Here is a 12,833-nt window from a genome sequence, read left to right as displayed (position 1 = left end):
TGCCATGGTAACTTATGTCCATTGATTAATTGCAAATGTTTCTCAACAAAGCTTCGATGTCCCAAAACTGGTATTCGGGACAGCACTAGTAAACATTAATGGCATACTCCTCGGCTAGCAGTAGATGCATACTTCCTTCTACACGCTGATACAGTTGGTGGGTGAAACTGCTCACAACAAGGTCTGTGGATTATCTTGAGTAATCGGGTCATGATTTTTGGAAACAGACATTGCTGTTGAGTTTTTCAAATGTATTTTTTAGGGCGCATTGAGCACCGCAAGCTGAGTGCCATCTAATTCCATTATATTCAAGAGGAGACAGCCATCTCTACAGCCGATATCTCCAACACTCTGTAACTCACACCAAAACAATCTAGACTGATAAACAGCACTACAGGGAAATGGAAAAAAACATTTTTTGATTTTGGGTGAACCGTCCCATTACAGTTTCAAATTAATTAATGTTATGTTTCTTACAATAATGAGGCCATTTTCATATTTTGATAAGAGGAAAAATAAAACTGGTACACGCTGGTACAGTATCTTGAAAATTTATTAATGTGGGCAAAAAGCAGTTGGCAAACGAGCATTTTTTTCATGTCACTACAAAACTGTTTGAGAGGAAACAACCAACAGAAGAGCTGTTTCTGTCTTTTCCCTTTCTTGTTACAAAACATTTCAGTCAAGGCCTAGAGAGAAAGGGAGAGACATTGATGATGTTCTACAACCTATGATATAAAGCCAAAGCTCTACTCGGGGTCTAACAAAGCTCAGTCAGGTGTGAATCATGTTCAGTACAAAAGTTCCTGAGTGAGAGACGAGGGTGGTAGCTTCAGTCAGTCAAGTTTATCAGCGTTAGTGTTGGGTGTGTGTTGTCAATAATCTCAGACTTTGTACAGAAGGGTGATTATCTAAGTGCGTATGGCTCTGAGTACAGTACTAAGGCAAAGGAGTGTGATGTGACAACAGTTCAGATGCCTCTAGAGGACAGAGAAATGCATTTAAAATGTATTCTGTACAGTGTAAATCCGTACCTACAAAGAAACACTGAAAGAGAGATGGGAGGATCACAACTAGAGAGACAGAAAAAAACATTCCTGGTAAATGTAAATAAATTAATAAGGAAGCCTGCTGAAATTGGCATCTACAACAACTGTGATATTTGATGGTAATTCTCAGGTAAAAGTACTGCAGACAGACGTGTGACAGCACACTCAACCAGATTTGCTTTCAGCCAACACATTTTGCATGCTTTTCAAGTAAGGAATTTCTAAACAAAAGACCAAAATGTAAGATTAGACAAGAGGAGAGAAATGTAAAAATCTTCCCTCCTAACTTACTATCCACTGAGTCAAAGACAAGAATATTGAGCCCATACTGCTGGGCATTTGTTACAGCTGATATTTTTTTAATACAGAATAACAGGAAGCTAATTCAGGTGTCACTAGACCAATTAGTGTGTTGTTATAATCAGGGGAAAAGGAATTTCATTCACACGTAACACAAAACAAGACCATCAAAAATACAGCTATCAAACCTCTTCATTAAAGTACAGTATCTTAGAAAACATGGCATGGTAATACAATTCTGTAAAATACATTTTTATAAATTTTTGTGCTGATAGGAAAATAGCAGTACAAACAGTATCATGCATTTTCTTCATAGAAGTGCGGCCAGAAAAACATTTCTATGCAATATTTGGGCTGCCGTTGAGCATGCATTGTTGAGAGGGCACAAATAATTTAGATTGCATCGAGAAAATGTCGACCACTATGAAACCTTTAGACAACAAGTAAAATAATACTAACACTGTTGTATCATAAAATAGATACTACCAACAGCAGCAAGTCTTTTATTTCTCTAAGCGCACATTGTAACAGAAACAAACCACATCAAACGCACTGTTTTCAGTGGACCGATTAGTGCGCACATACATGTATGTTTCACGCTTGTCCAACTGCATGTGATTTAAGGTTACTGCACATTGACAGTGTAGTGTTAACATGCACATACTGAGATTATAAGTTTGGCTGGAACCACTTGGTTCATTTATTCATGTGAACGGTCAGCTGGCTGAGGTTTCCCAAAAACATCTTCCATCGTAACATTGATGACCTTTGGATCTTACTTGGTCCTGACATTAGCAAAGGCAATGAACATATGATTGTAAACCTACTCCTCATCAACAAATACTTAAGGTTCATCCAGAGGCACCATAAGTTGGCCTTACTTGTAATCAGCACAAGCAACGTGTGAACTGTGACGACAGAACGTGTAGTGACAGCAGCTGTTCACTTCAGTTTCATTCACAACATGCTTTTGGGAAACCAGGCCCAGCGTGTCTTAGCAGGCCTCCTTGGCTTGGCTTGGCACCTTGCACATCATCAGGATCTGCTTTAAGGCTTTCTGAACATCCTCGTCCATCTGACCCTGAGGGCACACAAAAAATAAAACACTTTTCAGTTGGTTTGTCCAGGCTTTAAGATGTCTTCTGCTGCCACACCAGTAAAATGAAGGTGGATGTAATTGTTTGTAGTGAACATTAAAAGATCTCACTGTAAACCCCTTCCACCGGAACTAATTTCTACCAAAGGGATTATCCCATATGCTGTAGAATATTTTAAAAAGACATTTTCTGTCTTGTGAGCTCCTCAAATACATTGCCACTCACATTGCATTGTATTGGGATGGAGGACAAAAATTGAACCCAATACTGTCTGCATGGTTAGATACCACAACCACTCCTTTAAAATTTGAAGTGAAAAACTTACAGGCCTCTGCAGTGCTCTTGCAAGGTTTTTACAGGTATCAGACAGTTAAATTTAATGCTTTTTAAGACCCGTTCAAGACACCTTTTCACCAAATTTAGGACAGATTTTTGGACAAATCATGTTTTACTTTAAGTATTGCAGGCAAGTAGTATATATGTGGTCTTGTACAGAGGTGAGTGTTATGTAGGAATATGGTTATTAGAGTGAGTTACATCAATCTATATTTAGACAACAGATGAGTGCAAGTATGAAGTAAATTGACAGTATTATAGTTTTTGAATGATTTGTAATGTAGTAGTAAAGACTTCACAAATTCAAATTTAAAGGCGCTGTATGTAAGAATGTGGCCAAAACAGTTACTGCACTCAAATTCAAAATACTGCCGCCCCCCCTCCCCTACAGATTCGAGGTTGCTGGACAGCAGCACGCTGGAGACTGATTTGTTTGCCCACGGGCGGCTGCCGTGGCAGGGCTGTGTCGCCGTGTCCTTGATCTTCGGTTTTTCAGCAGACCGTTCGAGCAAGTCCGGCTTCTCTGCTGCTAACGCTGCTGCCGGGATACAGCTGAGGAGACTGCTAATGCTATGTACCGGGACACTGCTAATGCAGCTTGCCGTGCTGCTGTAGCTCAGTCGTAACTGTAACTGATGCTGAGACTCTACTGACTGTGTGACTGGTAGACGGCGGTGGGTGGCGCAACAGGCCAAAACACAAACATGATTTGCGGACCGTAACTTTTTTTTTTTTTTTTTAGATGCAAATATTCTGGCTGTACTATTGTTGTCGGTGAGATCAGTATGTTATATGAACATTATTCCTTAGTCTCTGTGACATATTGGGAGGATTTTATGACTATTTGCTTTAGATTTCTTACATATAGCTCCTTTAAGACTAAATGTCTTAAATTCAATGTTACAACAATAAGCCATTAAATAAAGACTTTTAAGGACCTGCAGACACCGTGTCTTGTTCAATATTGGACCATTTTCAAAAACTGTTGTTCCTTAGACACTAAAACATGTTAAAATAGGGTCCAGGTTTCAAAACTTAACCTTTAACTTTCACTCTTTAGGCAATCACGTGGATGGATTTACCTGGACAGCATAAAGGAGGTGCATCCTGTAGACTGACACGATCTCATGGTGCTGCTTCTTTGACTCCTGCACAGAAAACATGAGGTAAATGCAAATTTTTTCACCTTCAAATGGGAATTATTGAGTGTTCTATCTATAAAAATAAAAATATATATTGATCCAATCTTACAGCTAGCTGGTACTGTAGTTGTTTGATTTGTTGCTGCAATGTCTCCAGCTGCTGGCTTTGCTGCTGTCTCTTGGAGGGAGAGCCAGAGCTGTAGGAGAGCTGTGATAGGCTGTTTAAGGCGTCCCTCAGCTTCCCAACCTCCCGGGACAGGTCATCTATCTGAAGGGGGAAAACATAAAACATGCAGGTAATGAAACAATTCATTTACAGCTTGATAACAGAGCCCTGATTGGACTGTCTCAAGGTTAATTTGACCAGTGTCTAAAAATACATCACAACCAATTTCTAATTGGGAGCAGCAGTGGCTCAGTCCATAGGGACTTGGGTTGGGAACCGGAGGGTCGCCTGTTCGAGTCCCCGTCCGGACCAAAATATGGAGCATGAATTGGTGTCTAGAGAGGTGCCAGTTCACCTCTCACCCTCACCAAGGGCAGCCCCCTCACTCTGTCATCTCTCCAATTTGTGCATGTATAGGTCCTGTTTGTGCATGTGTGTGTCTTTCGGACCTGTGTGTAATTGACAAGCAAGAGTGAAAACATTGAATTTCCCCTCAGGGGGATTAATAAAGTAAATAAACTTAATGCCTGGTTCAGACTACACGACATTTTTGTCTGTTCTGACAGTCACTATGTCACATTAGGAGATTGTGGATAGGGCTGGGCCGTATGGCCTAAAATCAATATCACGGTATTATTTTGGGGGGATGCGGTGACGGTATGATATCATGTTATCGTCTTCTCTCTCTCTTTTTTTTTTTTTTTTTACACACCTTAATTAAAACAATTTAAAAAGCCATACAAGTCTAGGATGGAAACTATTTATCGTCAGAAGTAAAAGGGTTGCTATTCCATCTATTATTGTGTATTAAACATTATATAGTATGTATAAACATTAGAGGGAACAGGGAGGGACGGCGGCTCCCGGGCCCAGCTTTGGTGTGGTCGGCCAGGCCACCTCCATCATGTAGTGAGGGAGATCCGTGAGACAGGCCGGGCCCCGTTCTGCTGCTGTAGCGGAGTACTGCGGTATGACAGTAACCACAAAAACAGTACCATGGCTCAAGTTTACTGCGGTAAGTTACCGTCACTGCAAATACCGCCCAGCCCTAATTGTGGATGTTCACAAGCCCAAATGTTATTGTAGTAACATAAAAAGCACCACCAGATGGCAGGAGCTACATTTGAAGTACCACATGCAAACATGCAAGTCACTGAATCCTCCACAACAAGTTATTACAAATGTTTCACAATAAAAGCCTGTTTTATAAAATGAAGGGATTCTCTCAACCGAAGTTAGAACGGGGTTTTAATTTAAGTTCAAATGTAGCTCCTGCCATCTGGTGGTGCTTTTTACGTTACTACAATAACGTTTCGGCTGGCACATGAACAGACACAGTGACTGAAATAATAGTAATAATAAAAATAGGATAAGAATAACCTGATGACATCACACATGTTGGGATGATTGGTGTGGACTATCGTGTAGTGTGTCCTGTCTGTCGGCCAAGTCACAGCACAATTTTATGACTCCCCCATCACGTAATCTGACACAGTGACTGCAGGACAAAAATGTTGTGTAGTGTGATGTGGTTCTGAAGTGTCAACCAGATGATTACTGACCCTCTTGTTCTTCTCTCTCTCTGAGGCAGTGTGGTTCTCCACCAGCTGTTTCAGCTGAGACACAGCATCCTGGGCCTCAGCCAGCCTTGTGGTGAGAGTTTGGTTCTCCTTCTCCCTGGACATCACCAGCTCCTGCAGGGCCTCCCGCTCTGCTCGATTATCCCGTGCCTAGAAGACAGGTAAGTTTTAAGAAATGCACTGTATGGAAAGACTAACAGTCAACATTTAAAGGTTGGTTTTTATCCTCTTCTGGGGCTCCTCCTCCCTCTCACCTTCTGCCATGCATCAGCAGCTTCCAGAGCCATCTCGTCCTGCTTCCTGAGGGCCTCCTGGAGGAGCTGCGTCAGGTGGTTTACCTCACCCTCCAGCTGCTCTCGCGCTGTCTCGAGTTCCACACGGGAGACTGAATCATCTGAGGTAACATCTTTCTCTGCTGTCAGCCTTTTGGTGGAATAGACACAAGAATCCCATGGTAACCTTGATAAACCCTTCGCTTCAGTAGGAGAAATTGTTTTCATATTAATCTAGCCTTTTAGCCTCCACACACTGGAATGTAAACAAGTTATGTGCAGTATTTTCCTCGTTAACGTAGTGGAGTACGAGTACAAACTAGCATAAAGGCCTCTAGTTATAGTCTAAGATGCATCAATAAACTGCAAGTGACATCACAGTTTTCCTCCTCACCTGCTCTGAAGAGCCTCCACCTGCAAGACTTTCTGGTGTAGCTGCTCTTTCAGGGCCTCTGTTTGGCTCTCCAACTCTTTGATGGCATTTCCCAGAGATGACATCACCTGAGTGTGGTCAGCGAGGGACACGGAGCTCTGTGCCTGAGCTTCTGCCTCCTGCTTCAGGAGTGAAATCTCCTCTTGAGCAGCTGCGAGCTTCTTCTCTGTCTCAGCTAGCGATGTCTGCAGCTCCTCCAGCTTACTGTTTAGCTGCTGCTGCTCTGAGGAGGGAGATGAGGTTGCACTGCTCTCAGCCAGCTGCTTCTGTGCAGCACTTAGCTGACTCTTGGTTTCACTGTAGGAGTGTGAGAGTTCCAGCAAGCGGCGCTGCAGCCCCGCAATTACCTCGTTTAGCTCAGCCTTCATCTCCTCAAAGTCTTTGGCTGCAGCTTCTACTGGCACTGTGCCTCTCAGAGCCTCCTAAACAACAGGAAGGGACAAATTATTGAGACAAAATGTAATACTTAATTTAACTCAAGAAGTAAGTGAAGTACAGTAAGACAAAATAATAATGAATAGAAAAAATAGGTATCAAAGGCAATGCAGCAGAAACAGAGATATGTCGTTTTTATTCCACACATACTTCTTCCTTGTCAAAACACGGTGCCTAAATTACCTGCAGTGCAACCCAACTGTAGAGTGGAAGCTTGAAGCTCACAGCAAAACATCAGCACCTTTCGGCCCAAGGCAAGCTCGGTGCTTCAGAATAAGAGCACCAGTGGTTCCACTTTGATTTATTTCATTATAACAATACTTTATTAAACTATAGTGTAACAGGATATATTTTAACTTTATTACAGTACTTTATTAAACTTTATTGTAACAGTACTTTATTTAGTAATGTAGTATCTTGGTAGTGTCTAGATCTATAAAGTGTATCGTGATAGAGCCTAAAAATATCACAAAATAATTTTTGGCCCAGCCTTAATTTGCAGTTGTTCAGACTTTGGTGTGTAAAATCAGTGAAGTCCCATTTCAGTCCAAGAGAGAGAAAAAAGAGGCCCATACTCACCTGGAGCATCCTAATCTCCTCTTGTGCCTCCTTGTACAGCTCCTCAATCTGTGCAGTCCTCTGTTCTTTCTCCTTGACACTCCGTCTTTCCTCCTCCACCCTCCTCAGTGCCTCCTCCAGTTGTCTGATGCGTTGAGCTGCGTTCTCTTGCTCAGATCCAGATTGGGCGAGCAGGGCCCTCAACTGTTTTACTTCGTTTTCAAGTGCAGATGATGTAAGTCTCTGGACCTCCTGTTTTTCTGTCAGCTCACCTTCTCCCTTTCCAATCCGCACCCTCAGATCCTCTACCTCCTCCACAGCTTGGTGGTATCTCTCCTGAGTGTCTGTCAGCTTCGCCTGAAGCTCTGCAAGACTCTCCATCAACTCTTCCTCTCTTCCTTTCTCCCTCACGCTTCCATCCTCCTCCCTTTCTCTGCCTAGTTCAGGTTTCAGCTGGGCCTGAAGTGAGCGGTTTTCCTTCCTGGTTTCTAGCAGTTTCACCTGAACGCTCTCTAGCGCTTGTCTCAACAGTCTGATCTCATCTTTGCTTCCTCCTTCACTCTCTTCTTCCTCTCGTCTGACAGAAACACCACCTGGACCATCTTCCTTTTCCACTTGTGGCAGTGACTCAAACTCATCCTGGGTGGAGTGGAAGGAGGAGTTGGAGGCCATGCTGTTTGGACGACTGGTGTCCTCACTTCCTTGGACGGACGGATGTTTCTGCAAGGTGAGGGATTCAAAAATAGAAATCTCACTAACAAAGCACCGACCACTTGTACGGGTTAAACTTTTGTGTTTAAAGTGTCTCATTACATAGAGGAACAAGAAAAGCAGCAAATTCTCACATTCCGTTTATCATTTTCACTTACAGAAATTACTCAAGTGATTAATTGATTTTTAAAATAGTTGCCAACCAATTTTCTGTAAATCAACTAGTTTGATAGTTTCAACTAATTGCTTTTCTGTGAATTATGCTCCTTTATTTCTTTGTCTTAAATTGCAGGCTATTGTATTGTGAAGCACTTTGTAACTCTGGTTCAGAAAAACACTACAGAAATAAATTTTATTATTATTAAATTTCTGCTATTTTTATGATGGGTTAGGTTTAATTTGCTTAAATATTGGATCATGGATTACACCTTCATGGCTATCATTTTTTATGTGATTGTTTTTTACTTTTTCATTACAGACACTTGTAGAGCTGTGACAATCAACTAAGTGACAGAAAATCAGTTGGCAACTATTGTTCCGTCAAGCAGAAATGTATGTTTCTTGTCAGTTGAATAGAAAACAAGTTATCGAAATTTTAACTTTTTCTTCACTATGTTCTGACATTTAATAAGCGATTAATCAAGAAAACAACAAGTACAAGGACTGGATTTGTTCCCCCCCATCACTTACACTTGAATCGCATTAGAAGGGGATCTCTTCAAAGCCAGTATGGACATGAGAGATGATTACAGTGACCAATAAGTCTTTAAATGTACATGTGGGCATGTGAGTACTGCTTTAATTAAGACAAAGTTAATTTGTACCTATTAGGCTTGAGCGGTATTTTGGTATATCGGGGTATAAAGAAATGTCAATGGTATGATTTTCACTGCTGTCAAAAGTATAGATGCTTCTCTTTCTATTAAACTGATACAGAGATGCTGAGGTGATGCAGTGCACAGCCCGTGCCACCAGAGGTCAGTCTTTAGTGATGGAACAGGCAGCTGAGCTGAGGAAGACAGCTACTGCAAGTGGTGTAGATAACGTTACAGGGAGGTCAGTTTCAGTTCATTTTGCTTTTAAAGTGCAACACCCATTAATTGGTAACTTACTGGTTCATTTTAAAGAAAAAACACAAAAACGACATTGAAAACAAGGCCTTATGTTAGTGTTCCACTGATTTAGTGAGCTTTAGCAATGCTTTTCAAAGAGCTATCCATTTGACATGGTGATATTTTATTTTCTGTTTGCTCTGCTGACAGACAGACTGACAGACAGGCAACTAGCTGCGTTAACATGCGGAAACACAGTGCCCGCTGACCTTGCCTGCTCTACACTGCGCACCACCGGGTTGGGTGGGAGCTAGCGGTGCTGCTTACTCATGATAATGCTGGATGGCATTGCTGCGGAAACATGGTGGCCACCCTCTGGTCCCCTCCCAGGTAGCCCCAGTGAGTAAACAACCCTTTAGCATTGTTAGCTATGTTAGCACCACTAGCAGTGCTGACAGAGAAACTGGTGGTTAACAATGTTAAAGGGAGTTTGTGGCTCAAAATTGACCCGTTTACTTACAAGGGGGGACCTGGGGGAGACTGGAGGGTGGGCACAATGTTTTCACAACTCTGTTTGGTTGGGACAGCATTACTAGAGGTAAGTGCAGAATGAGCAGCACTGCTAGCTAGCTTGGACCAGACCCGGATAGTGTGCACTGTAGTAAACTAAAGAGTAGCAAAGTAACCTGTAGTCTGGCATTCGTTCCCACTCAAATATTCTTCACAGATAACCACTGACATCCCTAGTTACATGACTAGTAAAAAGCCAGCAGGGAAAAGCAGCACTTGGAGCCAGTATATTTTCACATCTAACATACAGTGACTAACCAAGACAGTTTTTATTTTGTTTGTCATGTCTGAATGAAGCGTACAGCCCAAGCCTAGTACCTACCTTGTATTTTATATTATATTTTCCTTATAATGGTACTTTTATGTATTTTTTTGCAATTCTGATATATAGTAACTACATTATTTGTACATTGCCTTGTTACATGAACATAGAAACAGAACATCAGAAAGTCTTAAATGAATTTTTGTTATAGTTTAGGTTCTCTGTTAGTCACATTAAGCATTTGTGCAGCATTTGCTTAGCTTATGTATATAGTATGCTGCCCTCACCTTGAGTGCATTCATTCATTGGTTTATGGTTAACTCATGAGCGTGAATGAATGGCTTACATACCTTGAGTTTGCTTGCAAGTTGCTGATTCTCCAAAGTAAGAGCATTAATCTTGGCTTGCAGAACAGAAACAAGAGCTGCAGATGCTGTAAAAGTCTGCTCGACCTGTCAACACATACATTCGCAGGCAGAAGCACACAGACAGAAAAGTAATGTTTAAGATCACTTGCTACCTCCTGAAAAACAAAACGAGTTGTGACACGTCTAAAGCTTAGGTTAGACTTCCTCCAAGAATGCCCAAGGTGAAAAGGTTCAGCAGTATGCAGCTGTTGTCAGAGTGTAGAATTACATTGACAAAGGCGTATTGTTTACAAATTTTAACAACCAGAAAGACTTTGACGATACATAGAAAAAACTAAATTAAGAAAAGTAAAAATATCTCTATATCCAGCCAAAAACCTTTTAAATTCTCTTCATCCAAATACAAAGACATTTTACTTGGTGATTTATTTACAATAATTTTACACATTAAGTATATTCAATGCATGTGTTGTGCTCTACTCTATAAACTAAAGCTCTGACGTCGCTCACTGATACAGTTAGTCACCACATCTGTTTATAAATGTGCTCATCTGTAACATAAATACAGTCATTAGTCACCTTTGTATCTAGTTCAGGACCAGTCACCGTCTGCTCCACCGACTGCTTCAGGTCTTCGATTGTCTCCAGCAACATGTTTCTCTCCTCATGGAGCTTCTCAACCTCCTCTCTCAGCGCCGTTCCTCTAACCTCATCCTCCTTCAAAATGAGAAAAAGGAGGAGTGGTGGGAAAAGGGAGTGGGCGGGGACAAAGAGTAAAGGTGAGAGGGGAAAGGGAATGAAACGTTGGAGGCAAGAATTTAGCACATCATCAGCACACAAGATGCTACTATATCATGAATATTAAGTTAATCATGTACAAAATGTCTCCCTCTGGAGTGGAAATTAGGCATGTCGCATGTTTTCAACCACCATCTCACACCTGAAGACTAAGTTAACACTTAAATAATACAGGAAAATGTCCAGTGCTGTTTCTATCAGTGATGTTTATGCTGCTTTCCACCTGTTTTTATTTTACAAATACTTATATTTATTATTTTTAAGGAGCAGTTAACCTCACAATGTAGTGTACTTTTTATATCTGTTTTCTTAAAAATTTTTGTTGTCTGATTTTCATGTCTAACTGTAAATTAAGATGTAACCTACTTATAAATATAATTTATACTTAATTGTGTATTTACACCTTTTCATTTCTCATGTGTATCATTTCATATGTAAGTTAAAGTTTTTACATAATGTCATCACTCGTGCAATATCTGTATATAACAACTGAACTATCTACTCTTGATAGGTAGAGTAATGTAAATTCTGCCACTCTGTCTATTTATTGTTATATTTAGCTTTTATTTTTTACTGCTTACATTAAATGATTCAGGTGCAATATCTATACTTCCATCAGTCAATACTGGAAATCAGTGTCTCTTTATTATACTCTGCTTCTTTTTGATGCTTCCTTATTATATCGGTCTGTGTTTTTATACAGTTTGCTTACACTGCTTTGTTTTTGTACAGTTTACTTACTTTATGTATTTATATTGCTTTGTATTTTATTTTTTCTACTTATGTTTCCTGTTTGCACACTCTTTGCTGTTGTAATCTTGCAAATTTTCAAGCTGTGGGACGAATAAAGGATTATTGTATCTTAATATACTGTTTTTCTATGGATCTGTGAGTCTCCTTGTTCCTATTGTATTATCACTGATATGCAGTCAAAGATATTTGCTGCAAGTTTGGAGCTTACTGAATATTTATTTAATTTTAATAATTATGTAATGAAAAAAAACTATATTTGTCAAACTTCTTACTTCCCTTCTAATAATTTTATAAACCTTGGCATCGCTGCATCAATAAATAAGTTATAAGTAAGAGATGACAAGTTGTTAACAAGCTGTAATAAAGACTGTTTTGCAAATCTCCTATGCTTCTAACTCATGTTATTACATGTTATATTACACTGCTTTCTTAAAAGCTCTATTCTGACTGGTCAATTACAGCATTCTGTCTGAAGAACACACCCATTGCTGTGAATGAAAAACAATGCAATGATAGCAGTTCTGATCATAGACACTTAGCAATAAAATCATTTTTAAATCAATATTTTGTGTCAAATCCTCCATTCCTTGATTTCCTTGGCAACTAGCCATGTAGCTAATAAGCGGGATATTGTACAATGAGTGGGTCATTATTACATAATGAACTCCTTTGGAATGATTCGAGACCCTGATGCAAAGTCCTGCATCACCCTGTCAGGGTTCATATCACAATACTGACCTGCTTGCTCTACATTACCCTTCACATGTTGACTGTTGTTACTTTATTACCTTGTAGTTGAATCTTTTGGGAGTATCACTTTTGTTGGATACAGGGGTCCCAGCGGAGGTGAGGACTGAAGGAGAGGAGGGTCCAGAGCTCTGAAGAAGGATGAAGTTGATTATTTTTTTCAATTTCTTTCCCTCTTAAACCCTTGTAATGATTTGGTTTGAG

The 12,833-nt window shown here is 40.4% G+C and overlaps 1 protein-coding gene across 2 annotated transcripts in view; it reads right to left on the bottom strand.

Moving 5' to 3' along the window:
• Window positions 1-535: 535 nt before the first annotated feature.
• The window catches only part of rai14 (retinoic acid induced 14), a 52,571-nt gene continuing 40,273 nt past the window's right edge, over window positions 536-12,833 (bottom strand). For both annotated transcript variants that reach the window (XM_049603779.1, XM_049603780.1), the window contains 10 exons: window positions 12,671-12,760; window positions 10,911-11,048; window positions 10,314-10,415; window positions 7,390-8,088; window positions 6,337-6,797; window positions 5,925-6,093; window positions 5,653-5,820; window positions 4,034-4,192; window positions 3,865-3,930; window positions 536-2,430 (listed from right to left, as the gene is read on the bottom strand). In XM_049603779.1, the coding sequence (XP_049459736.1) occupies window positions 2,344-2,430; window positions 3,865-3,930; window positions 4,034-4,192; window positions 5,653-5,820; window positions 5,925-6,093; window positions 6,337-6,797; window positions 7,390-8,088; window positions 10,314-10,415; window positions 10,911-11,048; window positions 12,671-12,760 (2,139 nt within the window). In that variant the 3' untranslated portion in view covers window positions 536-2,343. The remainder of the gene's footprint in view (window positions 2,431-3,864; window positions 3,931-4,033; window positions 4,193-5,652; window positions 5,821-5,924; window positions 6,094-6,336; window positions 6,798-7,389; window positions 8,089-10,313; window positions 10,416-10,910; window positions 11,049-12,670; window positions 12,761-12,833) is intronic.

The sequence above is a fragment of the Epinephelus fuscoguttatus genome, linkage group LG18, assembly GCF_011397635.1.
Source record: "Epinephelus fuscoguttatus linkage group LG18, E.fuscoguttatus.final_Chr_v1".
NCBI classification, from domain to species: domain Eukaryota; kingdom Metazoa; phylum Chordata; class Actinopteri; order Perciformes; family Serranidae; genus Epinephelus; species Epinephelus fuscoguttatus.
Note: the sequence above shows the minus strand (reverse complement) of the source record. Positions and strands in the feature narration are given on the sequence as shown.